This window comes from Dysidea avara, chromosome 12 (genome assembly GCF_963678975.1).
Source record: "Dysidea avara chromosome 12, odDysAvar1.4, whole genome shotgun sequence".
Classification (NCBI taxonomy): Eukaryota; Metazoa; Porifera; class Demospongiae; order Dictyoceratida; family Dysideidae; genus Dysidea; species Dysidea avara.
In genome coordinates, this window is record NC_089283.1 from 14964896 (window position 1) to 14983354 (window position 18459).

Genomic DNA, 18459 nt, shown 5'->3' on the forward strand with positions numbered 1-18459 from the left:
CAGAATGCAGTTTTTCCCGACGTTCTGGTTTCACCTCCACCTGCCAGTAGCCACTCCTAAGGTCCAGTGTAGAAAACAACTTAGCCCCGGCAAGAGTGTCTAGTGTCTCGTCAATCTTAGGAATGGGATATGCATCCTTTCGAGTAACGCTATTGACTTTGCGATAATCGACACAAAATCTTGTCAACCCATCTTTCTTCTGTACTAACACAATGGGCGATGCCCAAGGACTGGTTGATGGAGTAATCACATGCTTTTTCAACATGTCTTGCAATAATGTCTTCACTTCCTCTTTTGCTGGCAAGGATAGTCTGTGAACTTGTTGTCTAATGGGAGTAGCAGTGCCAGTGTCTATGCTATGTTGTAGTACACTAGTGCATCCTACATCTTGCTCATCATTTGCAATTACATCACTGTAAAGCTTTAGCAATGCCACAAGTTGTTCCTTTTCTTCATCTTCAAGGTTCTCCGGTATCAGACTTTCTGGAATTTTTGGTGATGCAGGCTTACTTGGTTCTGATATGGCACTCTCTGACACAATACTGATAGCAGACTCATCTAAGGTATCTGTATGTGCTACAGTAGACCCCTTATAAACTTTCACCGGGATGAGGTTTGTATTAATGACTCGTATTGGTATAAGGCCATGTTTTGGCTGTACTAGTTCCCTTGCCACTTGTACTGGGACTGATGAATCTGTTGTCTAGGGACCCGCCGATTATGCTCATAATTTTACCTATTATGCTATGCTGCACTGCTCAAAAATTTACCTATCATAACCCCACAAGAGCAAATACGGAACAAACAACTACGTGCCAGGCTAAGTGAGCTCAACAAGCAGGATAAATTGTATCGGATTAAGAATGGTAAAATAGTTCTAAGAGAAGCTTCCTAATTTAGACCAACTCCATCATATCAAGCCATATAATATCAAGATCAAAATACATCTGTAGCTACAGAACAGATTTTAGCGATGCAGTGTCTCAAGCAAGTACTGTGATGAACTTGATCAGAAACTCTTGAATAATTTTGTAAGATATAAGATATATGCGTCATACTCCTTAATGGAGGTTTTGCATATTAAACTTAATAATAATCATGCTTAAATATATGCTCAATACTTACCTATTATGCTCAAATTATGCCCAATTATTTATGCCTCAGTTACCATGCTCTGCTAATAATTTCCAGTTTACGAATAAATTATAGTGGCTGAAGCACAAACTTACTTGTTAAATGCATATCACAGAAAAGATCGATATACTCTAATAGAACAGTCAGCTATGTGATTGTTCTATTAGAGTTACTGACTGTTCTATTAGAGTATATCGATCTTTCTGTGAGGGTTATAAGCAAGAATTCATACTGTTACAAAATATCTACCTATTATGCTAGCATTATGCTCAATGCTTTCAGGCACCTATTATGCTCATAATTATGCCAGCATAATCGGCGGGTCCCTACTGTTGTCTCTATAACCCATGTGTGATCACTGTCCTCAGTGGATAGTCTGGCCATAACCTCAACCTCAGAGGTGGCAGGGATATCACATGTTTCCACTATACTAACTTTAGCATGGCCTAGTAGCTGACTTACAGAGTAAGGTTGAAGCTGTATTTTTGTTTGATCTTTCAATGATAGTTCCCCCTTCAATAAATTCAACACACATTTGTTTTCTTCTAGAAAATCCATACCCAGAATAGCCTCTGCAGTGATTTTATCAACAATTACAAAGTTGTGACACATAGTAAGGTCTCCTACTGAGATTTTCACTGAAGCAGTTCCACGAAGTTGGAGAGGGATTCCATCTACCCCTACCAAGCTATTAGCTGTCTGTAATTTTTTCTTATAGTTACTTGGTACCACCTTATCCCACACGTCTCCCCTAAGTAGTGATACCCCAGCTCCAGTGTCTACTAAAAATGACACTGGACTACCAAACACCTTCCCCAACACGAAATAACTTGAAACATTATTAACATTTACACCTTGCATGTCTGGAACATATAGTCCTTCATAGGTCCAAGTTCCTCCAGGTGTAGGTCCTTGTTGGTTGACATTTGTAGCACATCCCCTGGCATAGTGTCCAGGTTGGTTACATTTCCTGCAGATAATAGAGGCATTGGGGTTCCGTGGCGATCCTCTTACACGCCTAGGGGGCTGGTATCTACGCTGAGATGCATCTAGTTCCAATTTCTCTACTTTCTCAGCCAGTTTCTGCATTGTCCCAACCAGATCTCGTTGCACTGCTTGGATGTTCTCAACCACTGGTTTCTCATCAGTTAGTACGTGGGAAACACTGCTGGAATTCTGTCGAGTGTTCAGTTTCGTAAGGTAGGACTCCAGTTCTATAGTTGAGCTCACTGCTTCATTTATTGTTTTGGGCCTGCGTTGTTTCACACCAAAGAACACGTCCGCTGGATCTAGTTGATCCAGATATCGTGACAGAGCAAACTGTTCTTTAGCCTTGTATTCAAGGGTGGGGAAAGCCTCGTCCACTATTCGTAACAGCTCATCTCCGAAATCGCCCCAACTCTCTGCCTTACTCTTTCTACGACTTACAAATTCTGCCTTGAATACCTCTTGCTTACTAGTAGGCTCAAATTGTTCGGTGAGCGCCAACTTCAGTGCCACATAGGACTGGTGCGCTTCAGTTGGAAGTCGTGTGAATGCCACGTGAGCTTTTTCGGTCAGCCGTACTCCAAGCCACAGCTTCTTCTCTTCTTCAGTCCACTTATTAATAGCAGCAATCCCTTTGAAATGACTAATCCACTCACTGAAGTCGTTTGCACCACTAAACTTCTCTGGCAATACCACGGGATGCGAAACACTGGCACTGGCACTAGCCAGTTCGTCGTCCTGACTCATTTCTGGTTCCCATGGCGACGTATATCTTTTATCTAGGAAAAGACAAAATAACAACTGGCACGAAGAGTATAACACTCGACCTTTCCAGGTACCATTATCAAGCTATTCCACGGTATCACAGATTTTGCGAGGGAGGTTAAGTTAGACTAGGTCGAGTCGGTCGTGTCTCGTCGCGGCAATCCTGCCGACTATGCCACTGTAACAATTGTTGCTGATACCAATAACTCACAACTCAACTGACTCACAAAAGCATGTGTCCTACTTTTACATGTGCATGTGTGGCTATTTACAAAGGAAGTGTTGATCATCATACAATACTAATAGTATTTATAAGAGTTCTTATATATCTATTACATCACTACATAGTTACATTATTACAGGATGAAAAGTACCTCTAATTTCAAAATAGCCACTATGAAAAATATGGACGATTCCCATTACAAAGGGAAGCCATCACATGCTATCCCCAAATCGACACTTCGCTGTCAGCAAAGATGAATGGGACGCTGGTAAGTCCATGAAGAATGTATTGTATGTACTGCAGTATGCCAAAAGGCACCTGTCAGGCCGAAGCAACGTCGAACAGTGAAAAAATCAAGCCCGTAGCCTTAGCCATTATCAAGTTACGCTTGTCTGAAGGCATCAGTCAGTTACTCAGTCAGTTAGTAGAAAATTCCGTTGAATAATTAAAAAAAAAAATTCCGTAGCAACTTGCTGAAAGCGTTTCGGGTCGATCTGAAAGCTTTTTTGGGCTTAGTTTTACCTCACCAATACTGCTTCATCGTCATCTTGGAAAATTGAGGTTGGTTTTTGGGTGATATTATTTTGTGGGCCACGCCTACTCCTTTGTGGTCCCTACTATACAGTACTATCGTACTGTATGATACACCTACAAATAAAAATAATAAAATTTGTGGTCAAAGTTTCTGTTTGTGATTGCACAGAAGAAAACAAACAAAAAGAATAGTTAAATTCATGCAGCTATTTATTAGCCAATTGTAAAAATTATTTAGAAATCCTTGCAATTAATTTAAAATTATTTATTGTCAAGTTCAACAAATACAATTACTTTAGACGAGGGAACAACAATGCTGCTGCAAAAACATTGTGCTGTAAAATTCAACCTGTATGGTAACATGATGACTTTTATCAGGCATTTTTCATCAGTTGTTCCCATTCCCACTTTTCCTTCCCATTTTTCTAGAATTCTACTTGTCTGGTGCTTAAAGGGTTTCATGTAAGTATAGCCCCTACATAATTTATTAATATTCTAGAAACCAACTGTTACTTACACTTTACTTGTCCAGAATTCAGGAAATTTGCTTGCAACCTTAGCAAGACTACCCTTCCACAATGGACAAAACGTGATGGCCACATCACGAGAATGGGTGTGATCCATCCATGATTGTTGATTTAACCACTCCACCTTGTCCATAAATAAGGCATGAATTTTGGCCATGTCACGAAGCACAACCTGTCAAAGAAAACCAAACATGATAGTCCAACTGTACATCTGTTTATGCCTGTTAGTAATTCTTGGTGATGTGGTCAAACAATGTTCTTTCTGGATATTTGCATTATAATTATTAGATGGCACAGCCTATATGGCACAAGATATTACTTCTAAAAGTGTAAGGGAAAATTGGAAATTTTACATGTGATTATATGGGGATCAAAAACATTACATATGAGTAAGGATCATAACAATGAAACAAGGACACCTGTAGCTACGTATACCAGTTGTAGATGATCTCCCTTGTTTCATTTTTTATTTCCATTCAATTTTTTCCTTACATTTATCTGTTTAATAACATATTTCATTACTGGTGAACCGTTGCATATTGCATCAAAGGAAAGAATAGTGCCAGACACATTATAAAAATTATTTGCACAACTGAGCACCCAACTATTAATTACTGAGTTGCCATTCCACTTTATTTTCAGCCATGTTCCACCTGTTATACGGCATTGAAAACAAAGAACAGTATACAAGTACAACGGCATGAGAAGCACCTGTGCAATCAACCTAGTGCAAATTATGGCTGACAGAAAGGAGGACAAAGGTACGTCTATGATGCATGCATTGTTCTGGCTGTGGTTGGTGAAAAGGCACATCTCGGGCTGAAACGAAGTTAAACAAAGAAATCAAGCCTGTAGCCTTATCTATAATCAAGTTATGCTTGGTTGGAGGCATCAGTTAGTTAGTCAGTTAGCAGAAAAATTCAGTTAAACAGAAAAAAAATTCATACAAACTATTTGGAAGGGTTGGGACATTTACGGAATAATGTCAAGCCAAAAATCGAGGCTGGATTTTTGGTGATATTTATGAGTGTGCAAATCAAAACTCTCCATATAAACCCTCATACTATACACAATAAATGCAGTAGAGTCTGCTTTGCTACTTACAATTATTCACTGTTAGGTAGAAATTGAATATGCTATTGGTGTGAGATCTTGATACAATCCTTATAGTAGTAATTGAATTATGTTTGTGTACTTGGACACATAGCATTTACGGAGAGGGAGAGTGGGCACTAGGCAGACATAGTTCTAGAGGTTTTACTGCTGTAGTTTCTGAAAACATAATAGAGCAGTCAACAGACAATAGGATATAATTATATCAACTATTCTAATAGAAAAACTACTCTGACCTGTAAGTGTAAAATCATAACACTAAGTGCCTTTAGTTCTAATAACAAAAAGCACTTTCTTGTGTAATATATTTAAAAGCTCAAAACGGTGGTAGTGCTGTTTCCGGAGTTTGTCAGCTCTGGTTGAATATTAGTGATGCCAGAATCTTTACCTGAGATGGAAGTTAGCTATGTGATGTTAGTTACATTGTTTTCATTTGATATTATAATTAAAGATAATTTCAATTATGCAGAGAAAGACAGAAAGGAAGGCTATGAAAGACAACTGGCCAGTGATAGAGTTACTATCTGACAGAGAGAAGCTACAATCGCTGCATTATATACTGTATAACGTATAGCCAGAATTATTTGAGGGGTGAAACTTACGCAAAACTGTATAAAATACTATTTTTGCATTTTATAAATTCACAAATTCTAGAAAACTAGAAATGCATTAGGGTAATAGGCATATGTAACCTAAACTATTCCACGATTATATTTTCACAAAACTGTCATTATTTGCAAAATTCACAAAAAACTTTGTCCCTAAAATTTTCCAGCTACATGGTATAGTATTAGAGTAGGCCTGAGTCAAATATGCCCAAGATTTCACCCAAAATGCTTTCAGGAATATCCCAAAAGTTTCACCTATTATGCTCTTCAGTGTTTCCATTATGCTTGCATCATGCTCCTAGGTTAGCAACATTTCTTATGATTATTTTGGAACATTTTAATTGGTGAATGCTCTATTAAGTATTTCACTACAAAGTGACTGTTCTATTAGAGAATATTGATCTAAGGAGCTATGTACTATGCATTTGAGTGCTCTATTGTATAGTAAGTTCACATTCACTTGGACTTCCTATAGTTGAATAGAAATCAAAGGCTTTGTAAATTAGATCAACCAGTGGGTAGACAGTTATTATGTAACCATAATGTACTGACTGTCCATTGGAAAAGCATGATCTGGCTTCCTTGGGTTTACCACAAATATATTCACAGTACTATGTGGTTAAACAGGATGTCCAAGTGAATGCGAATGTACTATAGTTTCCAAAAAGATTGCTCTATTAGGGAGTAACAATGGAATTAAACTGCATAGTTTGAAATATCACTAGCATTATGTTGGCATAGCACTCCAGCCTATTATGCTTTTATTATGCTGGCATATAATTATTTGACACAAGCCTATACAGTGAGGAAGAGAAGTACAGTATTTTAGTACGTAGTTGCTACTCAACATGTGTATGATATGTGTAACATAATCAAAGTGGCAGTCATGCATGGTAATAATCCTGTTAATGATAATAAACAGAATTTGTGGTCCAAAGAATTCATAAAAGTTTTGTTTGCAAAAAGTGAAAACAATTTGTTGCCATCATTTGGTGTTTAGCCTCTTGCCTGTCAATCTTCAACCTGTGTAATTTACCACTTCCAATGTTGCATCAATAATAAAGTAAAATGCTGCCTTAAATAGTTCAGTAGACAAAGACAAGTAAAAGAATTGATAAGGCTGCACCCTTTTCAATATGACTGAATCATTTTGGTCTATTTACAGGGTGTATATATCGCATACAGTGGTGTAGCTAAGGTGGGTACTGGTAGGGCACAGGCCCAACCAATCAGTTCCAGTGCCCTACCAACTCAGGTACTCACCGTACGTAGCTAGCTATAGCTAAATTGTGTGATACAAGGTGCAATATGAAGCCTCCTACAGCTACATAACTAATAATAATTATTATGCAAACAAAACATTCGTACAGCTAGTGTCCTACTACAGATGATAAATTTTAGCTGCAAAATGCCACCAAATTGAATCTCAGCATGTAATTTTCAAAAATGTTCCTGGAGAGGCATGTCCCCAGGCTCCCCTAGCTGCAGCATGCTTTGCATGCTGATTGCTGCAGGTTGTACACATACAATGGTGCCCAACCAATCCTTCTGGGCTAGCTACGTCACTGATCACATATATTATAATGCTTATAGACTCTATCACTGGACAACTTTAACCGTTCACGATTCCCTTATTAACATTGATATCATTATAACCACTATCTTGTACATCATCTTTGATTATTTGAATGCAGGCTTTTAAAATGACAGACCGTTTTTCACAGCTTAGCTGTTTGGGTAGAGATACATACACTACATATGTGACGCTACTGACTAAGTTGCACAATATTTGATTGCTACAAGCAATAATTTCTCATTTCTACATACAGGATATTTTAGTGCTAATTTCTTAGCACACATGAGTGTGGATAAACACACATAGGTATGAACACAGAGAGTTTCTGACAATAATTTTAAGAAACTAGTTGGCAACTTTACTGCAACAATTTCCAATATACACATTCCAAAATTACACCACTGTCATAGCAACAACCTTCTGCCATTTTGAATGGGGCCACTAACATAATCATGATTGTGCTATGTTGAAATACGATGATGAAAACAGCTTGAAAAAAAGTGGTATTATTGAACAACAGGCTATAGAAGCCTTCACGGTTGCAAATTAGTGTTTCTGGTTAGACGAAGGTGGTTACCAGGGTTGAACAGGTGCGAAGTGTTGAAAACAGTAATTGCTTTGTTTGCCAGTACAAGGAGGGGTATGGATGGTCAGCTGTTATTGCTGTCACTTTCATTAATACAGCAGTAATGACTACCAGATAAAAACACTATCCTTGTACTGGCAAACAAGGCAATTATTGTTGTTAACATTTCGCACCTGTTCAACTCTGATAACTACCTGCGTCTAACCAGAAACACTAATTTGCAATCTTGAAGACATAGCCTGCTGTTCAATAATACCACTTTTTCAAGCTGTTTTCATCATCATGTTTCAACGTAGTGCAATTGTGATTATTGTTAGTGGCCCCATTCAAAATGGCGGAAGGCTGTTGCTATGACAGTGATGTAATTTTGGAGTGTGTCTATCTGGAGAAGGAAGCACAAATTATATGTTTGTGCATGAGAAAATGTGACTGAATTTTGGAAAATTACCCACATATGGGCACGCGTGAAATAATTAGAATTTTCATGTTTAGTGGGTTACTGTTAATTATGAGCAGAGCACAGTTATAAAAATATTTCTAATAATTTAGGGTATTGAGAAAGGCTTAAAATCATTAACAAGTAGATTTGCATTATAAAGCTTGTTATTAATTTGGTCATTAAATATTTAAAGTGTCAAATGCACCCATATGGTTGATTTTCCAAATTCGGTCACAAATGATGTTTCATGTTCTTTCCTGTCAAAAGTACACTGGACATGTACAATTGTGGTGTGACAGCTTTCTTGGCTGCACAACACACTACCATGTATCTTTATACTTTATACCAGGTTAATGTGACTGTTGTATTAAGATACATGTACAGTTACAATTTACCTGACTGGTATAACTTGACTACTGTAATTTTGTACATGTATGAATACACTGTACTGTACTGTTTAGCAAGTGATAATACCTTAATATCAGCAGTAGTCCATCCTGAGATATCATCAGCAGTGTTAAGATGAGTGAAGTGTTCATTTGAAAGATATTCCATTACGAATGCGAACATTTCCTTTGCATTACATTTATGAAGTAACATAATTATTATTATATGTATATGGCTGTAATAGCTCACCTCACTGATGGAGGATATGCTGTGGTAGGATTGTGGTAGAAATTGTTGCAACTCCTCCATTTGAACAATGGCCACTTCTCTTGTGTGGCTTAACCTATAGTGTGTACATATACACAGTTTTGGGGTTGTTACTGTATGTAAGTAATTTATTACTTATTATACTTATTACTAACAGCCAAAGTAATCAGTGGCATATCTAGAGGTGGGCCTGTGCCCTACCAAAGAAGTTTGGCGCTCTATCAGAGGTATCTGTATTTGAAATCGAGATACTCTAATAGAGTAGTCAATCAGTCTAATAAGTTGTCACACTATTCAGAGATGCAGTATACCAAACTATGCAGTTATAAAAAAAAGATTTTTATCTACTTTATCAGAGATATAAATATTTGATGGAGGGCTGTCATTGTGAGCAGGCTGTTGCCCCCTTTTTTGTTCAAGATTGTGTCCTACTAAACCAGAGAGTCTAGATTATTATGTCCCTAAAAGTAATGCACTATTTCGTGTACTGTACTGTATTCATAGTACTGTGCAGAGCGTCCATAAGGTACAGGAAAATTACACAATAGATAGGATGATCAGTTACAAACTAGTTAAATAAATTATTCAACTGTTTAAATCTCTCTAGTGTCGTTCCTGCTGCATCAGGGGGTAGGCTGTTCCATAACTTTATTGCTGATGGGAAGAATGAGTGTAAATGACAGTCTATTCTTGATAAGGGTCTCATGTAATGGTAATGATGGCCTCGGGTTGTGGCATGGAGAAGAGTTAATTCATTGTTAGCTATATATCTGAATCAGTTTGTTGACAAAACCTATTAAAGTAACTAGTAATACATTTTAAAGTTATATAGCACTCTTGAAAGATGTCTAATTAAAATTGTCAGTAACTCAGTTGTCTTGTCTTCTTCCAGCTGTTTCTTTCTCCAGAATTTGTTACAGTTACACATTAGCAACTAGCAGGGGGTAACTTCAGGCAACAGTAGGTAGCTACAGGCAATACTGCAGGGGCATATGTAGGGGGATTTCCAGGGGTTCCAGAAGCCTCCATTGAAAATTTGAACTTGTAGGCTTGCAGTAGGAACACCAAACCATCATAGATTGGTTGTGCAAATATACAGAAAAATGGGAATAGAGCAGAGCAGTATAACTACAGTGTATTAGGAAACCTATACTCAAAAAAGATTACAATTTAACTACAAGGAAAAATATTAATGAAGATTGAGATACTCTAATAGAGCAGTCAGATGTATTCTAATAGAGCAGTCAAAACTACCCTAATAGAACATTCATAACAAATTGTAATTTAAATGGGCATAATGTAAAACTAGCTTGAAACCTAAATAAAAATGTTGATTTTTGAATTTTTAATTACTCAGTACTCCAGACCAGCCCCATAACCATGGGCTTAAAGAGAACCAGTAAACTAAACCATAATTAAATGGTTTGTATTATTCATACAGCATAAACTATAATTATTAGTAAATTTTGAAGCACTTTAATGTACAGTGGCTGGGGGCTGCTCCCCCAGTATTAATAACTCACTACCAAGTCTGGAAACACTCCTGTACTGGGTCACTACAAGACAAAAGTTGAGCTACCTTTTATCAGGACCATTACCACAACAGTCTAAGTCACCCATCACTGGTGTACTACATCACACAAGACTTTTGTTGGGAGCAGTGGGAACCTTCACTAATCTTTTCTCTCCTGACAAAATTCACTACTCTGATCCCAGCTAGTCCATCACACCTTTACAACTCTGATCATCCCAGCTAAACCTTTACAACACTGATCCCAGCTACCTTTATAACTCTGCATTGACTAACTTTTGTGTGCAAAAATATACAAAATATTATTTATACTTATAAATTTTTTGCACATTATAAGTGGCTATAGCTAAACCTATTGTTTATTTTTAGGTTCAATGTTTCATTTAAGTGTGTGGCTTACAGTCTTTATTAGCTTTCAACCAAGATATTAAACATCAAAGAACATAGCACTGTAGCCACCAGTGGTGCAAAGATTGAGATATACTCTAATAGAGCAGTTAGATCACAACTACTCTCAACATAAATACCAATATTGTACTTTCATAGACATGTGCCATCGTGATCCATTGATTGATGTAAAATTTGGTGCTTGCATTTGCTATAAAAATTCTGTCTAAGCATAAAATGCATTTAGATGTAAGGGTGAAATTTTGGAAGAACTGGTAGGTACATCTTTAGCTAGTTACTGGCAAGCTGTGACAAATTCAAATACCTTAAATGTCGTCTTAATCTATGTGCATACTTACGTACATATTGTACAATGTACCAAAAGAGTACCTTCTTACTATATGTACATATTTCATGTCAAATGAGTAATGCATCTTACTAACTTGACATTTGAAACAGTTAAAATTGCTTGTAACTCAGCTATTTCTGCTCCACCTCTCTGTCCTGGCTTCTGATTGTTTTTCAAAAGAACAGGTATATCACTATCAAGTGGTTTAGATTTCATCACAACTGGCCACTCCACTACACTACCTGTTATAACAACAAAATAATTCCCTGTGCATTAATTACTGTATTATTACAGTCAATCCTCTGTTATCCAAATACCTTTGTTTCTACAATTAGTCAAAAGTGTTTTAATCAGTAAAATTGTTTGGATAACTGAAGCCTATTGATTTATATATACAGAGCTTCATTCAATTACTCTAATAGAACAGTCATTTACTCATGCACACTAATGACAAAATACTCTAATAGAACATTCACTTTTGGTGTTCAAGGTTTGGATAAGAGAGGATCCATTGTACAACATAAATTATTTACCTGAGTGTGAAGTGTAACGAATCATGTACCCAAAAAGACCAATCTTCTTTGTGGAATGCATTGTTTGCTTTTTCCCCTTAGTGAAGTTGTTTTCACCACATTCAATCTAAATCATATGTTTTTATGTTATGAACACATCAATTACAAATGGCAGTAGTTTAGGGGTGGATCCCGGATTTTCTCCAGGTGGTTTCCACATTTGCTATTATATAGTGAGTTATACTGTAGGTGCGGGGGTACAGTCCCAAGCCGCTAACAGATTGTGGAGATCTAAACGCTTCAAAATTTAATAGATTCTGATTTATGTTCTATGGATAATAAACTAAACTAGTCCTAATTAAGGGTCAATTATGGTCAGGTATTGTAGTGATTTACATATCCAAATTCTCCATTATTATTAAAACAGACTCAAAGGAAGAATAAGGGAACACAAAAATCAGCTAAGATCATACTCTGTACCAGATGTATCTAATAGAGCAGTTATAACTACTCGAATAGAATATTCATACATAAAAGAATAGTAATAAATGTATGAGCATAGTTTGAAACATTTAGTAGCTAATTTTTTTTTTAACAATCGGAGAATTTGGATATTTAAATCACTACAACACCTGACATGTAGTTAGGGAACTAAGTATAGTTTATATTAACACAAGTCTGTTAAATATTAACACAAGTTTGTTAAATATTAACACAAGTTTGTTAAATATTTTGAAGGATTTCAATCTCCAAAATCTGTCAGTAGCTTGGGGCCAGTTATATGTTATGGATCTTAAAGATGTTTTACGCCAAGAATTACGGTTGTTGAGAGAGCAAGTGATGTGGTTTACAGATATTTTAACTGATTTCCATCCCAAGAAGGCAATAAGTATTTACTTCCACTGCAGCTGTATTCAAGTGAGAGTTAGTCCAATGTGTAACAACAATTAGCAAACCTAATTATTGATTTTTGAAACAGGAGTGTGCCCACAGATGGCTGGAAGCCGGCTGTGAGCACATGCCTGGAAATTGTATTTGTAGTATTTGTTTTACAACTGCATTAATGGGAGTTCCCTCCTCAAGAAAAAACAGTATGTAGCAGTTATCACTTGGGCTTTAAACCTGGAACTTCGTGATTTTTTAAGTCACTAAATTACTAATGGTGGTCTACTACTACTGTCTCAATATACAAATGACACTCACAGCAGAACATGTCACTGGCCACATGCAACAATGTAGGTATAGTAAGCTACAAGCAAAAGTAATCTCTAAGATCTTATAGCTTTATCAAGTACTCTTTTTAGAGTGTGAAACAGTTCTTTATGAATGCTACTGTAATTCATATCATATTAGCTATCATCATGTGATGTAGTCTGATCGCTTTATTAGAATAGTTTGTGACTGCTTTATTGATATTTTGTATCCTGTTGCTTTCCTCCTTGCAGTTTCCCTTAGAATTCCTGTTTGAGGTTTAACCTGAGGGGGGTTGTGAGACCCCAAAGGCCCCTGGATTCACCTTTGAGTTACCCCCATGCTGGTTTCCACTGTTTTGCACAGGGGCTTTATATAGCTACATATTTACATTGCTTAGATTCTGAGTCTTACTGACAGGGGAGACCCAAATTACAAACTATACTTGTATACTGATATTGTGGTTTTGTTGTTTTGTGATAACATGCAGTGGTACAATCAGCATGTGAATTTAAAGGGCTAGTATATGTACGAGTTCCAGTAAAGTGAATTAGTGTTTTAAGTTCTTCCTTGTAAATGTGTGGCATAGCCACAACTATTATTGTGGTTGACCATAAGTTCCTGTCTTGTGTAAATGATGTTACTTATAAGGAAGATCATTTTACCATGAATTTCAATTACAAGAGTATTTTTTAACAGAATAATACAGTGTCTGAATTGCTTTGTGCTATTATTGTGAGCCTGACAGCCAACAATGGAAATAACAAGACTGTGGGTTTATCAAGAAGACTTCTAAATTTTGGATGGGCAAGCATTGATAAGCTGTATTAGTATGGAAGCTGATTTTTTTTTTGCATTTTCCAATGCTTATGAATTTTACAAGAACAAAGAACCGGGCATTCCCACCCACCACATTCTATACTCCATATTTCTCCACTTGGTATTATTACATTAGCTAGCTATCACTGCCAGCAAATCTTCTGCAACATTGGTTGAACTACCGACTCAGTAAAGCCAGTAGCTTAGCACAGTGGTAGATATATTTGTTATGCAAATCAGGTATTGTAGTGTCTTAGAACAAACCCAGCAGCATCATAATCCTAGTAGGCACAAAGTTATAGTTTGTTCTGAATGCTAGGTGCATGGCTATAGAGCATTAATGGGAGTAAACTAATTTAAAAGCTCCTTCGGCTGCTCAAGCAAAATACAGTAGCAGTTATCAGAGTCTGAACCTCGTGATTTCTTAAGCCACTGATGGTCTACTACTCTACTACTGTCCCAATATGCAAATTACACTCACAGCAGAGCCTGCCATAATATATCTGTGTACTTTCTTGAAACCATCTACATTGATGGTAGGATGAAAATAACAAGTCATCAGTCACATGCGACAATGTAGGCATAGCAAAAATACAATTGCAATAGTTATTTAGTCTATGCAAGCTAAATTATTGTCAGCAAAAAGTATTCCAGCTCTAAGATGACAGTAGTTGTTGCTTTATCAAATACTTTTTTTAGAATGTGAAATGGTTCATAACCTGCTTCATAAAATGGATGTTCTCACTAAGATAGTACCCAAGACAGCCAATTTCCATAGTGGAAGATTTGCTAGTTACCGACTCCAGTACTGATGCACTGTGTGGTGTTTCCACTGTTTCGCACAGCTGTGCTAGAGGCTTTGCATTGCTGTGATACTGAGTCTTACTGACAGGGGGGACCCAAATGATAAGATGTACTGTATATATGTATTTGCATGCAGATTGTTGCTTTGTGATTACATGCAGCAGCATGTGAATTATATGTGCTATATAGTGTATGAGTTCCAGTAAAGTGAATTAGTGTTTTAAGTTCTTCCTTGTAAATGTTAGGCATAGCCACAATTATTATTGTGGTTGACCATAAGTTCCTGTCTTGTGTAAATGTTGTTACATAAAAGGAAGATCATTTACCATGAATTTCAATTACAAAATCAAGAATGATGCAATGTCATCATGCCACCAACTACACAAAATTCCAGATAATGATATCAATTTGTGCAGTCATTACAAGCTTCACAGTTAACAATGAAAATAACTAGTGGGATTTTCAAGCCGACTTCTAAATTTTGGGTAGGCAAGTATTGGTGCATTAGTATATAGAAGCCAATTTTTTTTTGAATTTTCTTCGTTTATAAAATTTTAAAGGCAGCCCTAGTGGCACCCCCATCCACCATATTCTTTACTCCGCTTGGTATTATTAAATGGCAAATTAGCTAGTTATCACTATCAGCAGATCTTCATGCAACATTGGTTGAACTACAGTTTGAACTCTGTAAAGCCAGAAGTTCAGCATGGTGGTAGATATTTACGAGGCAAATAATGTAAATTCAGTGACATCATAATCCTAGCTGGTGCAAAGCTAGGAATCGATCTGAATGCTAATTGCAGCTATGGAATATTAATGGAAGCAAACTAAAGTTCTCTTGGCTGTTCAAGCAAAAAAGTAGCAGTTTTCACTGCATGGGAAATGAGCCTGGAACTTCATAATTTCGTAAGTTACCAGTCCACTATTGTCTTGATATCCAAATGACATTTGTACAGCTGCTAGAGGCTATGCTAGTATTACTGATAGGAATGACCCCAAATGATAAACTATACTTGCATGCTGATATTCTGGTTTTGTCACTTTGTGATTACATGCAGTGGTAAAATCAGCATGTGGATTACAGGGCTAGTGTGTATGAGTTCCAGTAAAGTGAATTAGTGTTTTAAGTTCTTCCTTGTAAATGTTTGGCATAGCCACAATTATTATTGTGGTTGACATAAGTTCCTGTCTTGTGTAAAATAATGATTTTATTTATAAGGAAGATCATTTACTATGAATCCTAGTTTCAAAATTTTGCTTGTTGGCATCTCATCATGCCATGAACTGCACAAAATTATGAGCCTCACAGCTAAAAATGGAAATAACTATCCAGCTTTTCAATACAACTTTCAAATTTTGTATATAAATGAACTGCATTAGTGCAGAAGCTGGTTTTGCATTTTCCTTTACTTAAGAATTTAAGAAAAAAGAACTGACCCTAATGGCACTCCTACCTACCACATTCTCTACTCCATATTTTATTCTACTTGGTATTAAATGGCAAACTAGCTAGCTATTACTGCTGGCAAATTTTCATGGCAGATGGTAGAACTTCCATTTGAACTCAGTAAATCCAGTAGCTTAGCGTAGTAGTTGAGGCAAGTGGTGTCTTAGAGCTGAATCTAGTGACATTATAATCCTAGCTGGAGCTATGGAGTGAGGAATTATAATTGAAGCTATGGTCACATGTATCCCTAAGAGCTTCCCCCAGGCCATGTGTGGTAAAACTGAATAGAGAAAGAAACGTAATATAATATATGTAATAGTTATACAATGGCCATGAGGGATTTGTGCATGTAATTATATCAAAATGAATTCTGAGTAGCGATGGTGTAAGCAATGTACACCTGTAGCCATACCACTCAGGTGTGCTGTGATCACTCTAATAGGTGAAAAAACAAACCTGCAGCATTCACCCCATTAGCTTTATATGCAGGTATCTAAATATTGATCATGGGTTAAAAGTGTAGGCTACAGGGGTGTATTTAGGGGGTTTCCTGAGGTTCTGGAAACCCTCTGGTTCTGGAAACCCTCTCTAAATTTTTAACTAGTAGGCTTAAAGCAGAAACACCGGATTATCTTAGTTTAACAGCACAACTGTATATACAGGGAACAGGTTATAGCTACAGTGTAATAGGAACCTTATACATCAATTCCTCACAGCAAGAACAAGTTAATGTATTGAAAAACCATTTTCTATCTAATAGAGCAGTCAGGTCAGTCAAACTACTCTAGAATAAAACTTTTGAATCTACAAAGTTTATGTTTTATTTTATTAGAGAAATTGATTATGTAGCCGTTTGGATTATTACTTTACCTGACCAGTACATGTAGTTGATAAATATTTAGGAAGTTAAGGAACAAAGAATATATATATATATATATTGAAAAGGTAAGTTTATCATCCATGAAAACATGAATCTAGAAGCATTTTGATGTATGATACTTAGTCAGCAGTTGGGAGCTGTGCCCCAGACCCCCACACCTATAACTCTACCAAATCTGGAAACCATCTGGCCTGGATATGCACCTGGGCTATGGCACTCACAAAATATTTATAGCTATATTGTAGCTATACAGTGCTTTTCGAAACATGCAATTGTGGTTTTACTGGTTTTAATGGTCATCATTTCTCAGCCATCTAGCCTCATTACAGACCCAAACTATTTGGTTAGTACGTGACATAAGAATATAAGTTACTGACTTGGAAAATGTCCGAGCCATCTTGTCACATGGTTGAAATGTGTCATGTATAACTTACTATGATTCTCCGATCATGAAAACACAATGCTTAATTGCCTAATAACACAATACTTAATATCTAACAACATAGTATATTTGATCTCAATCCCTTGTTTTCAGTGAGACAACACTTAGGCCATCCGTTCTAATCATTGTTTTAAAATCTATCATAAACTCAAACCCACAATGTCAAACTTTAAACAGTGCAATAATTAGAATCAAAGGGTACCAATGCTTTGCACTGCTTTAGCACCAAAGACATTATTTTGTGGTTAGAACAATATCATGATATCACCCTGTGGTCAGGGCAATAATATAACCCTGTGGATTCCAGGTGTCAAAGTAGTATACCTTTATCTACTTGGTTAAATCACCATGGCATTTATTATTTTTGTTCATAAAATCGATACAGCAACTATTTGAATTTGACTTGAAAATGATGTTGAAGCCCTTTTTTCAAAATTGATTATGGCACTACTCAAGCGTGGCTACTATTGAAGGTGTGGCGTTTAACCAAGTAAACACGGTATAATATATAAAATTATATCGGAGGCATTATTTCAATAGTTAGTTTGTGGCAAATTTCATAGTTGCACATTGCTACTGCCAACAATTATTTTTGGTGTATAATTATATGTGGCAAAAAATGCTACATGTAATGCTACATGCTTTATTACTTTTCAGGTTAGTTATAGCAAACAGTTAAAATTAAACTGTTCATTTGTCTGCATACAGGTACCATAACACTTTCATAATCCTTACCTCCATTGGTTTCCAATCCACTAGTGTTCCCCTAGTACCAATCACCTTACTGAAGAATTCATCATTGAGGTCATCTTCTTGTAAACCCTTAATAGTTCTGTTGTGATTAAATTGAATACATAAATACAGCATGCGGAGAACAACAAAAATGCAAAAATTGACTCAGCCTATACTGTGGGGATTAGAAGTTATTGTACAATGACTATAATGGCTTGC

At 36.6% G+C, this 18459-nt stretch overlaps 1 protein-coding gene across 1 annotated transcript in view; it reads right to left on the minus strand.

Moving 5' to 3' along the window:
- LOC136241711 (uncharacterized) overlaps nt 1–18459 on the minus strand; it is a 39665-nt gene that overhangs the window by 15231 nt on the left and 5975 nt on the right. The window contains exons 2-7 of the mRNA XM_066032983.1: nt 18244–18340; nt 11947–12052; nt 11508–11655; nt 9129–9222; nt 8967–9065; nt 4161–4342 (exon numbers count right to left, since the gene is read on the minus strand). Of these exons, the coding sequence (XP_065889055.1) occupies nt 4161–4342; nt 8967–9065; nt 9129–9222; nt 11508–11655; nt 11947–12052; nt 18244–18340 (726 nt within the window). The remainder of the gene's footprint in view (nt 1–4160; nt 4343–8966; nt 9066–9128; nt 9223–11507; nt 11656–11946; nt 12053–18243; nt 18341–18459) is intronic.